Raw genomic sequence first — 24,241 nt, forward strand, 5'->3', positions numbered from 1 at the left:
TTGGCACGCCTTGGTTGTCTCGACCAACCCATAGCACCGCCAGCCTGCCTAGTGTAGGGTGCAAACAGCCTTGACACTTCAGCTAGAAAAAAAGGAATAATATAGAAAACAAATGCTAGCAACACAAAACCTCATGCTGTATTTGAACTTAACATCACAGCAGCTTTTACTTTAGGAAGGTTACATACAAGAGATCACAGGTTGTCAGCAAACTAACTTATCATCAACAGGATGTTGGCCCATAGAAGTATGACTGGCTGGTCCTGGTCTTGCTGCTGCTATTAATATTGACATGAATATATTAGGATGTAATGCTCCAGACAAGGATTCAGCATAGTGTAGCAGATTCTCTGTACTCAGACTTGCAACCTCAGGCATGAGTGAGTTATCAACAACAATCAATTTTAAAGGCAAAGCTTCCAAATTAAGTCAACAGACGCAAAAGGTATATCAACATTTGCATTAGATTGCAAACTTATCACGCCAAACTTGCACCTTATAACTTTGCCTTAGTCAAATTAAATATTTATTAAATAGTATAATTTTACTAATTATTATTACAATGAATATCAAAATGATGTAAGTCACACAAATACAATAGAACAGAATAAATTAGAATAGAACTAATTTAATGACATGGTCCTGGTGTATACAATAAAATTCAGGTTCTGTCCGAGTGGGCTCTTTTAAATAAAGTAAACGCATACTAATAAAAATACTAATATTTAAGTAAGAAGAATAAAATAAAATTAGATCATGTACATACCAAGCAACAAACACACATCTATACACACACATCGAGCTGATGTTTAGTAACGTTAGTTTACGTCGACTGTGTTTACGGATGCGTAAAGTAGCACTAATTGATAAATAAACTGGTGAACTGTAGCACCTAACATTACGTTTCAAGATGAGGCTGCCTATACAACGTTAACGTTATATCTGCATTGCTGCTCAACTTTTTAAAAGTACTAAAGTTAGGACCATTTTGCGCCCGCTTACACAGTAACATTAGCCTACACAGCTTGTAACTAAGCCTGCCATTAAACCAAGTTACAACAGAGAGCGGTAATTGTAAGGTTCTCCTCTAAGACTTGCCACCAAAGTAACATGCAAATCGCTCGCCAAGTGTTAAATTACCTTAAACTCATCTGTGAATAATGCTCAAACATTTTGGATCAGCTAAATTACTCTAAATTAGAGAGAAAACATGCCAACCGAAAGCTTGCTAGCGAACTTACAGGGAACGTTACTCCTCTGGCCTTCCTCGGGTTCCACACCACTGATACTCGAACTGGAAGCTGTTTATGTAAAAGTAAAGTAAAAGTAAAAAAAAATATTCAAAGCACCACAGAAAAACATTTCAGATCCTAAACACACAGCGTTTTAATTCATCCAATCTATTAGCAGCTTCCCTTTAAGAGGTCGGACACTCTGTCTCCGCCTCTCTGCCTGTTCGGATGCTTTTTTCTCTGCACCCTGCTTGCTTGCATTTTCCTGCCTTTTACTTTTTATCTCTTAACCACAGAACTTTGGATTTAGTTATTTTATATATTTTCTTTTACTTATTTTTTGATTTTGATTTTAAAAAGATGCCTTCCTTCACCACAATGGATTTTGACAAGCTTTTACAGAAGATAGCTGTTATGGAACAGAAAATCTGTTGACTCAAAGTGAATTATGATGTAAACGCTGCGCATGGAAATGAAACAACCCTGCCTGTGATTCAGAACGGTGACCACCAGCCCAGCGACTCAGCGAACAAACAGTTCCCTGAGGAAAATGAGAATCCCTGGACCACTCTGGGTGCAAGACCAAAGGATCAACGAACCCCACACCTAGACAAAGAAAACTGGCCGAGACAACAGAGAGATGTCCCAAGACAAGTGAAACAACAGTGGGCTGTTCTCACAACAAATGATAGGAGTAAACCTGCTGGAAATGCTGGAATTCCGTTACTAAACAGATTCGCTCCGCTCCAAAATGTGACCCAGGAGGACAAAAATCAGAGGTATGTCAACGATTTTCGTTCTAAGACATGCCACAGGGCCAAGGACCCTGATATTATGCAATGGATCTGTAAGGGGGATTAAACATTTCTGTAACAAGAAAAGCACAGAGGTGTTGATTTATAACGACAGGAACTGTGGCTGGGTGTCCGATATAACCGACATCCTTCCAAGGGTCTTGAAAGAACGCCCGACCTTGGAAAAACTCATATCCGGATAAGAAAATCAGAAGTATTATAAGAGGATTACATTCGTTTGTTGAACTTTGTTGATGGCCTGAATGTCAAGGTGTTTCTCAGTGGCCCTCATGTGCCCGTTAATTGTGGAGATGAGATTTTTTCCAGAATTCTGATGCTAAACAAATGGCTGGAAAAAACCTGCAAACAAACAACTGTAACCTTCATCAACAACTTTAACATCTTTTGGGAAAGAAGACATCTGATCAACAGAGATGGTTTCTCTCTAAATAGGTCAGGTGCAAAACGGCTGATTTCAAACATCTTCTATTCTGTGAACCATGCATCATCAGCTTTGTTCCAAAACAAAGTACACCCAGTGCCAAAACAAATGATAAGCCCAGTGCAGCCCGAACAAGCCAAGATAAAGATGGCCAGAAAGATTACACAGAAAGAGGCTATGTCAGAGCTACAGGAGAATTCATCCCAGATCTCAGCAGGCGAAGAGAGGACCAAGAAACTCCATCGTCACAAACACCGGTCCAGACTGGACCCACCTCCCCTTCCTCTCCACAAAGCCCAGAAGTTCCTTTTCTGGAATTTTCTCACAACATGAACAAAGTATTTAAGATTGGCCTACAGATGACATCCTCTCCACATAGCCATTCCGCTGTGAATAAACCAGGATTTTCCAAAGGCCTCAGAGCCTCAGATCCTCCTCCTCTACGTATCACAGAACACTCTGGTACTGAGGAACTCCAAATTATTCACTGTGATACAGATTGGGCCCTGGCCACACGTTTATCAGACATGACAGTTCCCAGCATCAGCCTGGGCCTTTTGCCGGAGATTATGGAATATCTGTGATAATACGTGGCAGAAATAAGAAAAACAAAAGGATAAACAGGAACAAATACTTAAAAGTCATAAACTGTCAGATGCGACCTGTCACAGAGACATCATCAACCACTAAGTCAAATAAACTGGGTTTATTAAATATTAGATCTCTGTCAGGAAAATCCCTTTTAATTAATGACTTCATTATTGACAATAATCTTGATGTAATGTTTTTAACAGAAACATGGCTGCATGAATTTAGTGAAGCAGCTATACTGATGGAGTCAACACCTCCAAACTACAATTTTCTTTGTGAGAGCAGACAGCAAAGGAAAGGTGGAGGAGTAGCACCATTGTTTAATGATTCACTAAAGTGTAAAAAGGTGTTTTTGGGAAAATTTGACTCTTTTGAACATTTGGCTCTCCAGGTAAAGAGCCCGGGACGAACTATGTTTCTGAATGTGTACAGGCCTCCTAAGTCCACATCAAACTTTTTTAAGGATTTTAGTGACCTCCTGTCTGTGATATGTGTTGACTATGACTGTTTAATTATTGTGGGAGACTTCAACTTTCATGTTGACAACCCTGAAGACAGAAGTGCAAAAGAACTGTGTGACACACTTAAACTTTGGTTTAACTCAACATGTTAAACAGCCAACGCACAAACAGGGACACATATTAGACTTAATCATCACTAAAGGTCTAAAGATTTCTAACGTCAATGTAACTGATGTTGCCCTATCTGATCACTTTTCTGTTACCTTTGAAAGCATAATTACCAGTGACTTATTTAGCCAAAGGGACATTGTAAGAAAACGCACCTTTAAGGACAATGCCGCGGAAACTTTTATTCAAGCTTACTCTGATACTTCAACCTTGGGCTGCAACTCAGTAGATGAGCTAGTAGATAACTTTCAGTCTAAAGTCTCAGATATCATTGACTGCATTGCTCCAGTTAAAGTGAAGGTTTTTTCCGGGAAGAAAAAATCTCCGTGGAGAAATGCTCCAGCAGTTAGAAGTGAAAAAAGGGAATGTCCTTCTGTTAGTCTATAAATCTCTAAATGGCTTGGCACCTAAATACATCACAGACTTGTTATCAGTGTATCAACCCTCCAGAACACTCAGGTCTTCTGGCTCCAGCCTACTCTGCACCTACTACTCTACCTAGAACACGAACCAAACACGGAGAAGCAGCATTTAGTTACTATGCTCCACTTATCTGGAACAAACTTCCAGAAAACTGTAAAAGTGCGGAAAGCCTGAGTTCCTTTAAATCGAGATTAAAAACACATTTGTTTTAAATTGCCTTTGAATGTTCAAGTTAAACTGTTTTACTGTTCTTAAATGTTCTTTTTTGTTTCTACATTCTATCCCTACTGGCTTTTATTCCTATATTTTAATCATGTAAAGCACTTTGCATTGTCTCTGTACTGAATTGTGCTATATAAATAAATTTGCCTTCCCTTGCCTTGAACATCTGCCTGCTGAGTTTGACATTGCTAAACAATGGAGGAATGCTTTATGGCGGGGAAAAGTGATGTAGATTCGACGGATGCAGTCAAATGCTAACCAACTAATGGGCAGAAGTTTACCCCTTAAGACCCACCCCCTCCTCATTTGCATAATGAGGCAGAAATGCATACAGAAATGTAAAAACGACAGGCAGAAATGTAAAAAAAACGACAGGCAGAAATGTAAAAAGGACAGGCAGAAATAAATAGCATGGAAGAAATAAATAAGGCAAAAAATACAAAGAGAGAATAAAACAGACACAAATATTATAACATTATAAATAAATACTTAAAAAAACAAGTAATTAATAAATAAAGTAGCTAAATAAAATAGATATATACATTTATGTCTCACTGTATAATTTAATTTCTACCTACATTTATTTGTTTATTGTATTTTTGGTGCCAATTAATTGTATGCATATTTATTTATTGAGCATTTATTTATTTCTGTATTTATTTTTAAATATGGTACACTTGGTCCTCCATATTGTTGCAGTTCAGGTATAAATAGCAGGTGTTATTTATTTTATAGAGTATAACAACACGCTTAAACATCTGCTACTTTTTGGTTTAGAAAGCATAATTAGGGTTCCACATAATAATAGTGCTATTTATTTGACTATTTCTACTTTTAGAAATAGGATAAAGACAAGGACAAACAGAGGAACACCATTTACATTGATTTTATTTTTCATATATTTCCACACAGTCCATAAGTAAATCAGTACAAACATTAGTGTCTGGTAAAATGCTTGAATCTGGCTGTTTATTTTTGATATTATTACATTACAGATAAGATAGTGTTATATTTTCTTTTAATCATTGTTAAGTGATTTTATATTTAAATAAACTTAGGCTTATACTTAGTGTTGTGCTTTGTAGATGATGCCACAAAAAAGAAAAGAGACATAAGGAGCTATTTTAACACGCAGACAGTAAGTATCATAGGATGATATAAAATGTTGTGTTACATTTAATCCTTTAATCCTAAAAACACACTTGTATAATAGTAACATTAAATGATTATAGGAAACACAGATATACAGTAATAATGATGCAGGGCAGCTTGAAGGTGAAGCAGCTGACCCTTAAGTGCTTCAGGTGATGTCTAAATGATTTTAATTACGAATTAAGGAGCAACTTTTTATTTATATACAATATAAATATCAATTTGTATTTGATATGGCTGAATTTAGGGAACTAAAACAATGAGTGGCGATGTTGCAGCACAGGTAGAGAGAGAAGTGTCCGAACCTTCAGGGCTTTAGGTGACAGTTTAATTTTGTTCAGTATGAGTAATTGGATTCTGTGATCTCTTTTGAAGCTCACAAATGATGCCAAATTAATTTTAGTATAATTTGCTTGATTTATATATTTGTTGATTAACTGTACTTAGGAAACTCAAATGTCAAGGCAGGACAGTATAGAGCAGGCTGAGGGAGATGTTCCTGGATCATCAGGGCTTCAGATGAGGTTGTTAATGTAACTGCTTTAATAATGAAGGAATGGTCTTTTTTTGGAGCTGTTGTTAATTTGTCAGCTAGTGTGAAAACAGAGTTGTATGATTTTCTTTGCTCTTTAGGGGACAGCCAGTTTGAGTGAAGGTAGACCTCAGGCAAGTCAGTGTAGTGTCCTGGACATGGGCAGTAAGCCATACTAGCCAGATCCAAAGAGAAAAAGAATTACCCTGCTTTTTGCTTAAATGGTTTCAATAATTGGAAAAATGCCATAGATGGCTTTAATCGGCATCAAGCCAAAAGAGCACACCATCATGTTGTTACTGTTAATGGTATAGAGCAAGCCCCAGTTAATACTCAGCTTTCTAATGCAATGGCCAAAGCTCAGGAGGAGGCCAGACATTGTCTATTGGAAATAATGGGCTGTGTAAGGTATCTTGCAAGACAGGGACTTGCTTTTCGAGGACATGAAGAGGATGACGGTAATTTGCATCATCTTGTAAAGTTTATGGCAAAAAATGACCCTCTTTTGTCCTTTTGGCTTACTTGTAGCAACAATTAATCTTTTTATTTGTTTTTCTTTTTTTTCTTCAATCCCACCGTTATGTTTAGTATTTCTGCCAAAAGCTGCAGTATTTTGATTTAATCCATCTGAGTGCAATGTTTGCAAGCCATACTCTGACTGGATGGAAAAAACCTGTCTGTGATTGGCTGGTGGGGTGAACAGTTATTGAAGTCGAGCGAGCGGAGAAACAGCCGAACGAGCACACAGCTGGTGTTGAGCGTGGAAGGAGCAGGTCGAACACACGAGCAGAGATGGTACTGAGCGAGAGGAAAGTGGGTTGAGAAGAGTTTTCCAGAGTTGAGCACGCACCAGACCGGTTTTGAGCGCGCGCCAGACTGGTTTTGAGCGGGTATGAGGGAAAATCACTGTCAAAAGAAACTTGTACATAAAAGGACAGTTGTGTGCATATTAGTCAGAAGTTGTGCATAACACACATTTGTAAACTCATAATAATTGAAATCTCATGCAAAAGATACAACATACAATTTAAATATTTAACTTCAATAACTAATAAATACAAATTTCAAGTTTAAATTTGTGCTTTACTCTTCATGAACCCAAACAGCAGCGGCTGTTTGAGAATATGGAGTTTTTCTTTGAGAATACAAATTCACAACAGTGGTCTGATGTCACGGTTTTCAAGGCTGGTTAATCGAGCACAGAGTGCGAAGATAGGAGTTCTTCAGACTGACAACTTTCCCAGAATGCACTGCGGCCGCAGCTTGATTCGAGACAGCGCAGAGATCACAGTGCCTTTTCTGCTGCTGTTCTTCAAAAGTACGTTTTCAGATCGTTTGAGGTGAGAACATTATACTTTTAAGCTTCCCTATTTACAGAGTGCATAATTTAAAGAAAAAGTCCGACGTTGAGCGTACCAGAGTGACCCGCAGACCTCCAAGGGAAACCGCAGCCAGGGCTAATGTTAGTCCGTCTGTAGTACACTTCTGTCGGCCTAGTAGTGTGCGTAGTAACGCTGGTTCTGATTTATTTGTTTTGTGTTTATCTGACTGACGCGTGTTGCTTTAATAACTCAATACTTGCTGGAATAACTTGTAAGTGTCTCCCAAGGATGACAGCAGCACATAAAATAGGGCTGGACGATAATTCAATAACAATATATATCGATCGATAGACGTGTGGCGCAATAGGAAAAAAAAGGTTGATGAAAGTTCGATATAGAGACAGTTTTCCTTCCTTCCTCTTAGCCTATTGTATTAGTTGATGCTGCAGTCACTGCTTGCTCTCAACCAATCGTAATCGCGGATCCAGGCAACGGCGTCACAAAGCGCCGCCCTCTCAAACTACAACACAGAGCACGTGAATATGTCGCAGCAAGGAGCGGCAGAGGAAACTGTCCCAAAACGGGGTTTTACTAGTTTGCCAGTCTGACAGAAATAAACCACAGTGATTTGTAAAATTCGCAAGGAACCGGTAAAAACAAAGTCTGGTAACACAACCAACTTGTTTCATCGCGTAAACCGCTCACACCTGCAGCAGCGCGAGCCATTTCAGCCCCGGCGCGGCACCGCGTCGTCATCGGAATCTTATCGAACTTCTTCAAAAACAAAGCAGGTATAGCAGCTAAACTGGGCTCCCTTCTTTGTGATAAAATGAAAAAGCGTCCAAGCGGCATAAGGACGTCAAGCATGCAGTAACATGCTTGATGTTGAGAAACCTGGCTTCAAACAACTACTTGCCACTCTTGATCCGCGATATAAAGTTCCGGGCTGCAAGTTTTTCTTAAACAGCGCTCCCTAAATTGTGCAACGAGTGCCGGAAATCAGTGCAAAATGAGCTGCAATCTGTGTCCTTACACGCCACAACCTCGGACATCAGCCCTGCATCAGCCTCTCAATTGACTATATAGAAAGAAAATGGAACCTGAGGAGTAACTAGTGTACTCATCTAAATAGGCATTTCTATTTGTTTATTTATTTGTTATATTTATTTTGGTCATTTCACTGGTCACTTTAGTTTATTCTTTGTCAGTATTTAATGACATCAACCAGGTCTCTTAACTTGAGTTATTTTTCAGTTATGGTTAAAAATGTTGGTTAAATAAGGATTTAATTGGGATTTAGTGTTTGTGTGTGATGTATTAAAAGTAAGTCATTTAGCAATATCATAAGAGCCAGGTTTTAAATCTTTTTGATGATTATCTATGGATCCATATGCATTTTTTTAAAATCTATATGCTTTTTTCTATATCGTCGAGCCCTAATATAAAATCTATAAATAAATTCTATAAATGTTTTTCCAATGTAAGCGAGTTTCTTCTGAGTGAGGACACGAAGAATTGAGAGGAGAAATAGGGAAAGAAAACAATAGTAACAGTATATGAACAAAACAGACATTTGTTTTAGACAAATGTTTTATCTTTGGAACAGAATCAAGGTGTAACATATTCAACAAATTATTAACAGTTACTAACATGGTTTAAAACAAAGAAATAACTTCTATTAACATCTTATACAAATAGACAACGCCTACAAACATAAAATTAAAAAATAGTCGGAATGGAAATTAAGTTACTGATTATTTTATGTATTTTTACAGGTAGTGAAAAAAAATGAAATGAAGCAGCATGTGAACATGACTCCAACTGATCTATGTTAGGTCAGATGTAGTCATGTTCACTTAAACATGCAGCCAGCTGGAGCCGCTCCCTGTCTTCAGCCGCCGGATTGCCGTCCTCCTCTGGGTCGACCTCCTCATCCTCCACGTCTAGCTGGTCCCCTGCCTCTATACAAATATTGTGGCAGGCGGTGATTACTTTTGGGGTAAACGTCGGGCGGACCTCCAGCGCCCTTAAGAAGATGGAACGCCACCGTGTCTTCAGACCACCAAAGGGGGGGAGGGGCCTTTCATGGTTTACTGAGCTCTGGTCATACAGTGTCAGTGGGTGTTACTGAAGGCAAATAATCATCAACTTCCTCCTCTTCACTCACACTGTGAATAAGCAACACTTCTGTTTCATTTTCAGGGCATGGAACCCACTCCTTAAGGACGTTGACATGGAGCACTCCACTCCCTCGCTGGTGACCTGGAAGTGGAGACTTTCTTAGGTAGTGGGTCCAAGTTTCCTTAGAACTTCAAAAGGCCCCTGCCACTTTGCAAGCAACTTGCTGTCAGAAGTTGGCAACATTACCAAAACCTTCTGGCCAGGAACAAAAATCCTGTGGCGAGCTTTCTTGTCAAACCAAGCATTTTGGTGTTGGTGCGCAGCCGCCATATGTTTCTGAACCAGTTCACTCATCTGCTGTAATTTATCCCTCATTTGGACAATGTATGAAATAATATTAATGTCTTCCTCTTGCTTCCCAAGAGTCCCTCAGCGAGGTCAGAGGCCCCCTCACCTCATGGCCATAAAGGAGCTAACATGGGGAGAATCCAGTGGAAGCCTGAGGAACTTCCCTGTAGGCAAAAAGTAGGTATGGCAGCCACTGATCCCAATCAGACCCTGTATCATTAACAAACTTACGGAGCATTTGTTTCAGAGTTTGGTTGAAGTGCTCCGTCAGTCCAACGGTCTGGGGCCGATATGGGGTTGTCCGCATGCTCCTGATGCCAGACAACTTATAGACCTGTTTCAACAGTGTTGACATAAAGTTAGTGTCCTGATCAGTCAAAATCTCCTGTGGGAATCCAACCCTTGAGAAAAGTTGAATCAATGATGAAGCCACATATCTTGCTTTGACAGTCTGAAAACACGTCTGAGATAACTTGCTTTGATTCTTGGGACATGCAGGTTTGGTGTGACCTTCCTGTCCACAGAGATAACAGACAGGTGGTCTTTTACCTGTGTCAGGTCTAAACACCTAAAACATTAATTAAACAACAAAAAGAGAAAGACAACAGGGTTAAATATTGCAAGGAGACTAGCAGGAAGATGAATTTTTGAATGATTTTTCCAACTTAGGATGATGAACATACACAGAGTGATCTGTTACACTGGAGACTGAGCCAGAGTCCCCAGGTAGAGATGCTGCTGGAATCTGGGAACCATTATGAACTGCAACAGGCTCTGCTTCAGTTGATGTGGGCTCAGGGACTGGGGCTGTCCTGGCCTGCACTTCCAGTTGGAGAAGCCGAAATTGGTGTTGCAAACCTTTAAAACGCTTTTCTTGCTGTATGGATTCCTCTTTCTGCTGTTCGGCCTGAACCTCCTGCTGTGCCATGAAGGTCTGAAGAATTCCAGCAATGTCCTGCAGAGTTGGTTGTCTTGAATCTTCACCCTTAGTGTCATCCATGACTAAAGGTCCTTCCTCCATTACCTTCTCTCTCTCCAATTGTTGCAAACCTTCTTTGGTTTCTGATTTGTTTCCTTTCCTTGACCGAACACTATTCTGCATGGCTCATAAGATTTTTGTTCAGTGGGGAAATACTCCAAAAATTGAAAAGAGAGAGAAAAAAAAAAGGAAAACTTGCCTCCTCAGCTGAAGGATCCCACCACTGCCACCACGTGTGAGCGATTGAGGTATGAGCAGTGCAATGCATGAGGAGTCACAGGGATTAATTCAAAAGTTTTTTGTTTGTTTTTTTATCCAAAAAGCCAAACTAACAAAACTGTAGGTTCCAGAGTAATAAAAGAGGTCCAAACAGAAAGACAAAATTTAGCTTAAGCAAACCTGTGGCCAAGCTAGCTGACTGCACAACCAAACATAACTGATCTCTCAAAGAAATGACACACAAGGATATATATAGGGGTACACAATAGGCAAAATTAAAACCAAACAAACACTCACAAATTGCAAAGCAGTACAGTTAAGTTTGGCAATAAACTAAAAAAAAAGAAAAAAAAAGAAAAAAAAAAAAAAAAAACAACAACACACCAACCTCTAAATATAACCCCTAAGTGAAATGCAAAATAAAAAATAAAAATACAAACTACCCCTTCCAGCAACAGCAGGTGGAACAGTCCTATTTCCCCTCCCTGTATTTAATAGATCTGAGCACTGATCTCTATTTATTCACTGGATTGCTGATTCGCCTTTGGTAGTACACGTAGCTGTTAAGCCACCAGCCGCCATATTGGTACTGTAGGAGCCAATTATTTTTTGTTGTTACTAATTAAATTTGTATTTTTTGTGTATAATCTAGTTAAGGTTATTTATTTTACTTTATTGTTTGATATTTGTTTTGAGATGATGTGTTGGTTGTTTAGTTTTCTTTGCTTCTGGTTAGTTATGAGCAATTTGGGTGGATTAAGTTTATAAATACGCTGTCAGTGGTAGGACCAGGATGCATCTGGGTGGGCGTATGGTTTTTTACCAGCGCAAGAGAAGCAGGAAGAAAAATGTTTGTCAATTTCTGTTTGCTTGCTTGCAAAAGAGAAATAAACCACAAACTAAACGACTTTACCTGGAAAATGGATTTATTTTTGCCTGCGTAAATTACACGTCCAAGGTGCATCTGTGGCCCTTGTGGATTTTTTGGAGATGTCAAAGCTGGGCCACAACAGGTACTCCCTATTTTCCTCCAATACTTAGGGAATATGTGCGCTACAGCATCGAACAACTATTATTTTCTGATGTTCAGGGGGGGCTTAAGACTTATAAAATGTCAAATGCCATATACTTTTATGTTATGTACTAAAACTATCAAGTACTGAGAAAGTCATGTGCTGAAATATATTGCATGTTTTATATATATACACACATACACACACACACACACACACACACACACACACATATATATATATATATATATATATATATATATATATATATATATATATATATATATATATATATATATATATATATATAAATAACTTGCACAATATTTCAGCACATGACTTTCTCAGTACTTGATAGTGTTAGCACATCTATTGACTGTAAAATTACCTGTGAAACGTTTTCCCACAGCCAGAAAACTGCTTTGTTGTTGCAGCCAAATCCTATGGGAATCTGTGAGAGAACGGGAGTAGCAAGATGGCGGCCAGTGACTTCAGGTTTTCGGGCCTATCCGCAATCCAGTGAACAAATAGAGATGAACTAAATATGTGTGCTTACAAATAGAGCATGTACTTAAACTAAGAATAAAGTTTTGTTGCAAACTAAAGTGTACGAATACCAATTGGTAGATGAAAAAGTGAAGGTGCATGTGTGGTACCGATTTTTAAGGTGTGGCCATGGGTTTGGCCATCACAGTTAGTATCACATGTTTGTTTTAGTTTTTTCATTAATCTGATGAAAATATATTAATGGAAGACAATTTGTTTTAATTGAGCTAACAATAACCAAATTTCCAATAAAACTTTGTATAAACGCTCCCTCAACTTTCTGATAATATGAAGAACATTGAACTCTGCTGCTATAAACCCCATTTATCATCATCATAAACCCTTATTCCGTTGTTTTAAGGTTGCCCAGTTGGTCGCTGACATCATCAAAGAAGTTATCAGCAAAGCGGAGCATCTGGATGACGGCGCTGAGCAGCAGGATGTCCGTGTTCAGATCCAAATCCAGCTCCTCGGTGTAGTTTCTCACTGGTACAATGCAGGACACTGGTATACCAAGCTTGGAGCTGGCCTCCTGTATCTGGATCACAGAGCACAATTTCTTCTGTTCAAGTTTTCTAAACTTAAAGGGGACATATCATGCAAAATCCACTTTTTTAGCCCCTAAACACATTTTGTTGTGTACTTGAAGTCGCCAGGGTTACTTTCAAACTGCAGGGAAATGTGACCCATAACCTTCTTTTTCATGGCAGTGTGAACGACCCAATTCTGATCTTTTCATCCAAAAAATACCCAACTCGTGCCACTTCCATATTGGATATAACTTAACGCGCCTGCAGTCAGAATGGCCATGTTGCATTTAATCCAACTACACATCCACACACAGTATTAGCAGTTAGCGCTCCACTAAAGACCATATTGTTAATAGCTGTAAGGAGAGAAGGCATTAAAAGCATGATATGGCCCCTTTAAGAAAAAAATCTGATAGGATATTTTTGTGTTTGAAAATACTCACTATCTTCTTAATGTAGATACTATGATAAATGCTTGTCAGACTCTCCTCCACTAAGGGGCAGGCTTCGTCGACTTTAGTCAGGACAACCATCTGAGGAACACCTGCAAACACAAGATAACATCTCCAAACTGATGCAGGTTTTATCCGCCTCAAGCATTTGACTAGTTTAAATAATGTTTCCTAACCAAGTGGAACTTTATCTAGCAGATCTCCTTCGCACTTACAGATAAATGCAGCCATTGACTTAAACTGTATAAGAAGACACCAATCCTCTTATTCCTCAATGTCTGACCTTCAGTCAGACAAAACCTGTTCCTGTTTTGAGTCAGCTAAGATTACATGGAACTATTTCTATTTGCTAAATGCCCGAACAACACAAACAATTATTCCTGAACAGTATGATCCAGTGACCTTATTTCTGAGGCAAGAGCAGGTTCTTTATTCCAGATATGATTGTATTTTGGTGCAAACTGTATTTGTAAATGTTTTAAAAAGCACAAGATGCTGGCTGAAACTGCTAAGTGGGTTTTATTATCTTTAGTGATAACTTAAAATAATAATAAAAAAAATAAGCTCTGTCACTCTTCAGAGTTTAGTTTGATTCAAAACACCATCCGATTTTTTAAGGTTGTATCTTTTTATGCTGTGTGTATCATCATTTGGTTTTACCTGTAGAAAATATTGAGTTTAGCAAAGAACACACTTATGCTAATTTAATAAAAGTTTGCACACATGATAATTTCAGTAAGGCATAGCTCAGTTCTACAGACCCAGCAAGTTGGCCTTTTTGCGGATGGCTTCCAGCTTTTCTGCCAGTCTTGCGGGCATTATGGAGACCTTGGAAGCATCTAAGATGTAGGTCAAACAGTGGACCTTGTCTTTGAGATCTGGAGACTTGCGATAGCCGTGAACCTCAGCACGCAGCGGAGCGGAAGGGTTGAACTGTGTTGATGTTTGAAAAATGGGAGTTTATTTGCACTAGCTTACGGTAATGCTCCTTTATCTAGTATATAATCAAGGGCCCAACCTGGTAATGATCCAGGATATGTCCTTCAAGAATGCTGGCGATGTCATCCACATCAAGTCCCGCCCCTTTGCCGTCCTCCAGTCCCATGGTGTCACACAGGATGATTGGTAGAGGTTTGCCTCCTCGTCCATCTTTCAGAGAGTAGGTTCGAAACTAAGAAAAGGTAGAATAATAACCCAGAAAAATACTATTATAGGATAGTTTTCCTGAGACACTTGAAACTACATAAATGAGCGGCAGAGACAGACTTGAGTGGTGAGGCTGGTGGCGGAAGAGCCAGACATGGCCTGGTTGGTGACATGGCCTCTGAATACAGAGTTGATGGAGTTGAAGAAGCTGGATTTTCCAGCTCCAACTTGTCCAATGAGTAAAACCCGAGCCTGGGACACAGAACGGACAGGGGGCTTGTACTTTCTGATGCTCTCCATCAGCTCTGTCCTTGTCCTGTAGAGAAACATTGAATTACTGAGAAGAGGGTACCAGTAGACCTGTTGCATAAAACACCCCCGATTCCAATAAAGGTGGGTAGTTGTGTAAAACATAAATAAAAACTCAATGATTTGCATATTCTTTTCAACCTTTATAAAACTGAATGCACTAAAAAGACAAGACATTTAATATCTAAATTGCTAAAAATAATTTTTTGCTATAAATTTAAAGCCTGCAACATGCTTTAAAAACTCCGTTCACTACTGTGTTACGTCACCTTTTCTTTTAAAACTCAATGAGCGTTTGGGAACTGAGGACACAAATTGTTGAAGCTTTCTAGGTGAAATTCTTTTCCATCATTGCTTGACGGCTTTATAATGTGCCACACATTTTTACTGGGAGACCAGACTTGTTTTCTACGAAGCCACACTGTTGTAACGTGATCTCTATTTAGTAATTCATTCAATTTTGAAGATTTTATTTATGGGTATGAGATAAATTAGGGCATGATACATATGCATGCATGCCACTCTTTAGATTGTTAATAACTGAATAAAATTTTGAAAAATATTCATTGTCAAAAATTGACACGATGTGGACAAAGTTCAAGGCATGTAAATACTTTTGCACTTACTCAGATTCCCAAATTACATTCCTCCATGGTGTCTCAAATTCAGTACATTCTGTTAAAGAGCAAATAATTGAATAATTGAATTGTAACATCCGCAGTTTTTGTCTTGTAAAACATAACTTGTCCAAAAGAGTGTGTAAAATTAGCAGGTGGATGAAAGTTCATTGTAACCAGGTGAAAGTGTCAATTAATATAAAATGATCACATGTAGCTTATTAGGATTTCTGTTCTAAAATTTCACAGAGGTTGAAATGCTATTTTCCCAAGAAAACTCACCTTCCACCAGGTAAACTTCACATTCAATTAGATTTAGGTCATTGCCGTGCATCTCTGCAGGATTGAAGTTGTAATAACTTTTTGGATTGCTGAAAGTCACTGGTAGGCTTGCGCTAACAAGAACTAAGGATTCTCCAAAATAAGGACCACAGTTGGCAATCATTCTGATGGCGTGTGCAGCACTCGTAACTGGATATTTTTTGAGTTTTCCACCAGTCAAATCAAAAAGAAAAGCCTGGTCATCATTCACATACTGCCCAGACTGACTAAAAGGTTGCTTGGCGTAGCCTCCAAACACGTAACCAGAGACATTATAGCCCACAGACACAGTGGGTGACAGGCTGTCACATCGCTGGTGGAAGGCAGCACCAGTAAAGCCGTGGACCGTGGCTTTATAGAGCAGCTTCAGTTTGACATTCCCCAGCTCAGAGCAGATAATTCTCTCCTGGCTCCTGCTTAGTCTGGAGTTCATGATGGGCTGATGATCTAAAATCTGCTGAAGGAGCCTTTGACGTTTGTTTATCTGGAAACAAAGAGAGCAAAGTGATTGTGTAGTTCAAAAGTGAAAAAGTAACTACCATTGGACGAAATCCATTTGAATAAAGTTCAAAACAACAACTCACATAATGTTTTAAAAGCACATTATTCATCTGTAGGAGATTGCTGTTGTAGATTACTTATGAAGGTTACTGATGATTTGAAGCAAAGAGATCTGCTTCACCGATAATCTTAATTTGTTGATTTATTCACACTTACACTGCTCCGGCTACCTAAACCTCCTAGTTTTTTAAAGGTAGGTTACAGAATAGAATGTTGTTTTCACTGTTGAATTACAATTTGCAGCAGCTTAAGACAATTTTAAGTGTCTGCAGATAATGTGTAAAACGCCACAGGGCCAGCAGGTGGCAACAACAAAATCATACTTAATACTGGTGGAAACATCACAGCAGTTCTTCTTAGTACATATTATGTACAGGGACAAAAGTTAAGGTCCATTTGAAGCTGCATCCGTCCTATAAATGCTAAAACAAAAAATATAAATCCTATAAATCCAAACATTAGAAAAATGCTCAAAAACTGTTTAGCAATTGGAACAGCATTTTTTTCAGCATTTTACAAAACTTGTGCCTCTTATGCTTTGTTTTGGAGTTGGGGCTTATTTTGCTGTCAAAATTGCTGTTAGTATTTTTTTATTCATGTTGTTTCCCCTCTAAAATATCTGCACCTAATCTGTTCCAGTTGGTGTAATGCGTTTTCAATATGTGACCATAAAACTTCCTTCTTATTAGACGTTGGTAATCTCGCCTGTTGTGAATTTCCATGTTTTTCACTTTCATTGTAGGTGTCGAACAGCACAACGACATTTCTACAAACGTTTTAATGATTCAACAATGGCCTAACAAATAGTTAACATTTTTTCTTGCTCGCTCCACTGTGCTGCACTAAAATACATCAGAATTTGATGGTTGTAAGTTTAAGAAGAGCATATTTCCAAACCCTATTCAATGGCTGCCATCCAAGTGTGAGTTGTCCAACCAACATGCATGTATTGCCTCCAGTAAGCAAAAACACATAGCAGAAAAAGAAAATGTTGTTAAACAATGATTTTGATATATTTACTGTGAGACTTACCTTGCTTCTTGTAGAGACAGCTGAGGGGTGATGGGCAGAGCTCAGTCACTGTGAGACAGAATGGAAAAGCATGAAAAAAACTCTCCTGCAGTGAGCAAAAGTGAAACTAAAATTTGGACAATGCTTCTCATTTGAAAAGACAGAGGGACTGGCTTGTTAGGTATACCAGCAAGTTCCTGCATCTCAAAGCTTTTCCAGTAAATCAGATGATACTTTCAAGTTCCGTTAAACTGAGCCACTAGAGTTTTATCTTTTTTCCCCCCTCTGGTTTTGCCAAGTACATCACTAGACCTGACCGCAACAGGAACTGTAGAGCTGCACATTGTATGTCTCAATCCTTCTCCAGCAAGAATCTACTGTATTTCTGTGTAGTTATATGGATGAAACTATAGAGAGGGAAATATTTACCGATTCCTGTTTCCTGTTAACTTTGATGCACAGAAACAATAGATAAACAATTTAATTTCAATACACCAAATATTAAATTAAATTGGCAAAGCTAACTTTAAATAACAAGGCTTGTTTATTTTCAAATTAATTGAATTGCAATGTAAGATTACCTGTACTCATATATATGACAAGCTTTTGACTTGAACCAGGAGAAAATCTGTGTTGCAACATGTCTGTCCTAGAGAAACTGAATTAGGCTGGTTTGTGTCCACACATGTTCCTGAATCTCATGGCTTTTTCTTGTCAGAGCATGAAACTTTCATTTTCAGTCAAACAACAATGTTTTCTTTTCTCTTTTTTTTTTTGTTTGTTTCACTTCTACTTTCAGGTCTAGTATCGATCATAAAGGCTTTTGTCAGACACATTTTGTTCTGCTTAAGAGTGAATCTTTGTGTAATTGTGTTATAAAGACATGGATATACCTGAAAAAACAAATGTACAACAGATTAAACATGTCTTGCTACAAATAAAGAAATAGAATTAAAATACATTATTTCACCAATGTGTAATGTCAAAATACTGGAATAAAAATTAAATTAAAAAAAAGTTAGCAGGGCCTTTGCTATTGTTATGGTTTGTTTATTTTTGATGCTAAAAGCTAAAGCTAGTCTAATTAGAAAAGGCTGTATGGAGTTCTTAATGGATCTGCTCTCCTTGTGATTTAGAGGCATGCTTTCACTTAGTCAGCTCAAGACACCCACAACATAACAAAAGACATGTTTCTATTAGATTGGTGCTCTTTCTCTTTGGGAAGTTGCCTGTGTAATATAGTTGTAAGAATCCAGCGCTGTGCCTTGTGATTATTTGTCTGCCGTATTAAAATAAATGGTTACGCTAAACTCTGAAGTTGAGTCATGCTTAGACAGTGAAATCTAGTAGTAAGCTGCTTGGAGGATTTAAGGAAGTACCCTGTTCAAGTGCTATTGGGTGTACACGTATAAAATTGAACTGATCCTTCATTTGCTTTTACAAGAGCAGTCACAGAAGTTACTACTGAGATGCGTGTTTTCTCTCTAGAGTAGGTTTTATTATTCCTGGAGAATGTGTTTGCAACACAGTAAAGAGGTCCAGAAGTTAGAAATTACTTTTGGTAGCACCATTATAAAATTAGTTAATTTTTTCACCCAACACACAGTAATTTGTATTGCATTCATGATTTAGCAATAACATGCTATAATTATGTCCACATGCTACAATTTCATTTTGTGGTTTAATAGTTTTTTCATGTTTTGACCTGTTGGCAACTAATGACATCTCAAAAGCTCAAAAAAATGTCACTGACTTCACAGTGGTGAAATCATTTACCAGGATAAGAACAATGGTGGACACATTTCTCAACTTTGACCAACATACCGCAGCAATTTGCAAAAAGCAAAAACATTGGTCATATTATTCTGTAGATTTTTTTTATTAAGTCAATTTTAGCATTTGGGCAGTACAGTAGTGCAGTTGGCTAAGTGCGTACAAATAATGGATGGAGGTTTGATATGGGAACTTCCATACATTTATCCATTCTCTCACAGTGGGGTGGAGGGGATATGGAGACCCTACTGCTCGCCTCATTGATCTCAGTGGTCAATGGGTGAGAAGAAACAGAAAGACATACAGAAATGATTGACAGACACACCTAAGAGCAATTTAGAATAACTAATTTAACCTAACTCATGTTTTTGGACCGTCCATCCATCGTCTTCCGCTTATCCGGGGTCGGGTCGCGGGGGTAGCAGCTTCAGTAGCGAGGCCCAGATGTCCCTCTCCCCAGCCACTTGGGCCAGCTCCTCCGGGGGAATCCCAAGGCGTTCCCAGGCCAGCCGGGAGACATAGTCCCTCCAGCGTGTCCTGGGTCTTCCCCTGGGCCTCCTCCCGGGGGACTTGCCAGGAACACCTCACCAGGGAGGCGTTCAGGAGGCATCCTAACCAGATACCCGAGCCACCTCAACTGGCTCCTCTCGACGTGGAGGAGCAGCGGCTCTACTCTGAGTCCTTTCCGGATGACTGAGCTCCTCACCCTATCTCTAAGGGAGAGCCCAGACACACTACGGAGAAAACTCATTTCGGCTGCTTGTATCCGGGATCTCGTTCTTTCGGTCACGACCCAAAGCTCGTGACCATAGATGAGGGTAGGAACGTAGATCGACCGGTAAATCGAGAGCTTCGCCTTTTGGCTCAGCTCTCTCTTCACCACAACGGATCGGTACAGCGCGCGCTTCACAGCAGACGCCGCACCAAACTGCCTGTCGATCTCCCGCTCCATCTTCCCCTCATTAATGAACAAGAACCCAAGATACTTGAACTCCTCCACCAGGGGCAGCACATCCTCCCCAACCCGGAGGATGTGCACTCTACCCTTCTCTGGTTCAAGACCATGGTCTCGGATTTGGAGGCACTGATTTTTATCCTGGCCGCTTCACACTCGGCTGCGAACTGCTCTAGTGAGAGCTGTAGATCACGCCCCAATGAAGCCAATAGGACCACGTCATCAGCGAATAGCAGAGACGCAATCCTAAGGCCACCAAAATGGATCCCCTCAACACCTTGGCTGCGCCTAGAAATTCTGTCCATAAAAGTTATGAACAGAATCGGTGACAAAGGGCAACCTTGGCGGAGTCCAACTCTCACCGGAAACGAGTCCGACTTACTGCCAGCAATGTGGACCAGACTCTGACACCGGTCGTACAGAGACCTGACAGCCCTTATTAAAGGGCCCGGTATTCCATACTCCGGAGTACCCCCCAAAGGATCCCTCGAGGGACACGGTCGAATGCCTTCTCCAGATCCACAAAGCACATGTAGACTGGTTGGGCAAACTCCCATGCCCCCTCCAGAATCCTGCTGAGGGTATAGAGCTGGTCCAGTGTTCCACGGCCAGGACGAAAACCACACTGCTTTTCCTGAATCCGAGATTCGACTATCCGATGGACCCTCCTTTCCAGAACACCTGAATAGACTTTACCAGGGAGGCTTAGAGTGTGATTCCTCTGTAGTTGGAACACACCCTCAGGTCCCCCTTTTTAAATAGGGGACCACCACCCCAGTCTGCCAATCCAGGGGAACTGCCCCCAATGTCCACGCAATGCTGCAGAGCCACGTTAACCAACACAGCCCCACGACATCCAGAGCCTTAAGGTACTTGGGGCGAATCTCATCCACCCCCGGAGCCTTGCCAGCGAGGAGCTTTTTAACAACCTCGGCAACCTCAGCACCAGAGATGGGAGAACCCGACCCAGAGTCCTCAGGCTCTGCTTCCACAATGGAAGAACGTGTTGGTGTGATTAAGGAGGTCTTCGAAGTATTCCGTCCACCAACGCACAACGTCCCGAGTCGAGGTCAGCGGCACACCACCCCCACTATAAACAGTGTTGGTACTGCACTGCTTCCCCCTCCTGAGACGCTGGATAGTGGACCAGAATCGTTTCGAAGCCATACAGAAGTGTTTCTCAATGGCCTCTCCGAACAGTTCTAGGACCTGTCTGCCTTGGGTGACCCTACTAGGGGCTTAAAGCCCCTGACACCATAGCTCCTAGGATCATTGGGACACTCAAATAAGAAGGCCATTTTTGGACTGTTAGGTTAATTGTGTCTGGAGAGAACTCAGGAGAACACATGGAGAACATGCAAACTCCATGGAGAATAACCTCAGGTCCAACCCAGGACCTTCTTATTGTAGGTATGGGAACTTTAAAAATAAGAACTGTTGTGCCATCAAGCCATGAGGAAAAATCAGACTAAGTTGTAAGCAAAGAAGTTTGATACTTTTACAGGCACCAAGGAACTGCCCCCCTCAGCAGGTTTCCGTTGCTATAAAGGCTTGCTGTCCAAAGACAAACGTCCTCATTTCCCGCTGCTACGCAGCATGGGGGGAAAACTCTCATCCGACTGGGTTCGGAGAACTGCCGGCTGGATCGATGCTAAGTCTGCAGTCTATCTTCTGCGTAAACCAGACGCTGGAGTAAAGAATCCGTCTATGCCGAAACCAGCCTTGTGATTTTTTTTTTTCTCAGCTGTTGCAGGAAAGCTGACTCAAGACGGTGTGGAACGGTCACCATGCCTGTGGCCAGACCAAGCTGAGAGGAAAAGCTGGTCTGAAATCGCCTGCTGCAACCGGCTCAAAGACTCACGAGAGCAGCTACCCCAGGGAAGCCGGATAGAGGCCCTGCTTTCCCCATGCTGCGACCCCCTTTTCAGGCCGGAGACTCGCATGAAGGACCCCGGAGCTGCCTGCTACGACAGCCACATTTCGGCTAGCTCGTAGCCGCATGCTAGCCTTCACCCTGCTTCAACTGCTTCCAACTGGATGCCCAAAGTGAACCAAACTGACACATAGGCACTGACAGGTTTGGCAGAAAAATAAACACGGAGGTCTAATGGTTTCTTTAGAAGGGTTTATTTTAATGCATTTTCACAGTGTTCAAAACACGAGCGGATAGTTCCCACTAGCTTCTTCAAAACCACGCCATTCCAATGTGTTTTTACAGTTATAACAAACGTTATTTCCACAAGGGTTTTAGACATTGACTGGATAACGATGTTTATTACTTTCCGGTCTGCTCGTTATGACCAAAATCAAGCTGAAGCCTTTTTAAATTAGCGCTGAATGTCGTAATATCAACTCTTAGGCTGATAAGGGCAGCGCCTCATGAACTCCGTGTAGGCGGGGTTCGGGGCTGTTTAGAGGAATGTGGCCTTGACGGCTGCGCTATTTAGCAGCGGCTGACTGGCTGCGTTCCTTGGCAACGCAAGGCCTCGGTCAATTGTTATGTGATGGACGGTTGTACTGGAACTGATTTTTCGATTGCAATGCAAATTGTAATTGACAATAAAATTTGATTGATTGATTGATTGATATTCACAGGACAATACCTAACAGACTCTGTTGAGCCTGCTGCAAAAAGAGGATTTAGATATACACTTGCATTTCCTGATGATTTTTCAAGTGCAATATTTGTCTATTTTTTAAAAGCTAAAAGTGACACAGTCAGAGCTACGGAAAGGTTTATTGCAGATGTAGCCCCCTATGGAAGAGTAAAGTGCATTGGATCATACTTAAGATGTTAAAGAACCCAGATGACTCAGGACTCCCTTTTACCATGACATGTATTCAGCTGGACTTTAAAGAGTTTTAGTTCTATTTTTTTCAAAATGTTGGTAAATTACCCCAATTTGTAGCTGATTCTTTTCAGTTAAAAATGTGCCATAAATGTTGACTCCTTTAAAAAAATATTTCCTTGATTGAACGATGAAATGATCTGGAATTTCTGACATATTCTGTACTTTGTCATGGTTTGTCTCTCTGCTGCCATCATCTAGTGGTCAGAGTTAAGTACAATGCTGCCTCATTCTATTGCTTTTTGTGCACTTAATATCTAACAATCCGTACTTAGTTTGGCTTCTGCTTGGTTAAAAAACATTTTATTACAACTGTTAAATTATATAAAGATAGGCTGTACGAAGGCTAGGCAGTAACAGATTAAGAAAATGACCATAAAAAGGAATTCAGTACAGTTTTAACTCGTTTAAGACATTGTTTTATCCTTATTACTATGCTGTTTGCTCTGTACAGTATGGAGTGCTCAGAAAGGCAGTTTTAAATAAAATGTATTAATATTAAATACTTTAAATGTTGCCATTTCCCTACTAAAACCAGACTGCGTTCTCACTAAGACCAAGAAAGTAGAGCACATATCCCCAGTTCTGAAGTCCTTACACTGGCTCCCTGTATCTCAGAGAATAGACTTTAAAATACTTCTGTTAGTCCATAAATCCCTGAATGGCTTAGCACCTAAATACATCACAGACTTGTTATCAGTGTATCAACCCCACTGAGCTATATAATACACTGGAGTGCTGATTTTGCCGAAAAACTGAAGTCACTGGCCGCCATCTTGCTACTCCCTACACTCACAGAATCCCATAGGATTTGGTTGCAACAACAAGCAGTTTTCTGGCTGTGTGAAAACGTTTCACAGGTAATTCTACAGTCAGTGGATGTACTAACACTATCAACTACTAGGAAATTAGGTGTTGAAATATTTTACATGTTATTCATATTAAATATATATATATGTATATATAAGTATGTGTATATTTATATATGTATATATATGTATACACATATGCAAATATATGTTTTTGTACATTGTTATTTATATATTTATAAATGTTAAACATATATATTTAAATTAATAAAATGCAAAATATTTCAGCACATGACTTTCTCAGTACTTGATAGTTTTAGAACATAACATAAAAGTATATGGC

At 39.9% G+C, this 24,241-nt stretch overlaps 1 protein-coding gene across 1 annotated transcript; it reads right to left on the minus strand.

Annotated features, from left to right (window-relative positions):
- Positions 1 to 12,417: 12,417 nt before the first annotated feature.
- Positions 12,418 to 17,614, minus strand: LOC110367817 (interferon-induced protein 44-like). The gene is made up of 8 exons (XM_036140984.1): positions 17,534 to 17,614; positions 15,902 to 16,424; positions 15,629 to 15,677; positions 14,814 to 15,009; positions 14,566 to 14,718; positions 14,309 to 14,480; positions 13,539 to 13,639; positions 12,418 to 13,103 (listed from the first exon to the last, which is right to left on the minus strand). Exons 2-8 carry the CDS (start codon positions 16,371 to 16,373, stop codon positions 12,909 to 12,911), a joined length of 1,338 nt encoding a protein of 445 aa, XP_035996877.1. The 5' UTR covers positions 16,374 to 16,424; positions 17,534 to 17,614; the 3' UTR covers positions 12,418 to 12,908.
- Positions 17,615 to 24,241: the final 6,627 nt, after the last annotated feature.

The sequence above is a fragment of the Fundulus heteroclitus genome, chromosome 9 (assembly GCF_011125445.2).
Source record: "Fundulus heteroclitus isolate FHET01 chromosome 9, MU-UCD_Fhet_4.1, whole genome shotgun sequence".
Taxonomy (NCBI): Eukaryota; Metazoa; Chordata; class Actinopteri; order Cyprinodontiformes; family Fundulidae; genus Fundulus; species Fundulus heteroclitus.

Excerpts from the sequence above, each read along its gene's own strand:
- LOC110367817 (XM_036140984.1), bottom strand. The coding sequence starts at position 16,373 with ATGAACTCCAGACTAAGCAGGAGCCAGGAGAGAATTATCTGCTCTGAG. Across the intron at positions 14,481-14,565 it reads ATATCCTGGATCATTACCAG|TTCAACCCTTCCGCTCCGCT; the intron begins GTTGGGCCCTTG and ends ACATCAACACAG. Across the intron at positions 13,104-13,538 it reads GTATCTACATTAAGAAGATA|ATACAGGAGGCCAGCTCCAA; the intron begins GTGAGTATTTTC and ends TCTGTGATCCAG.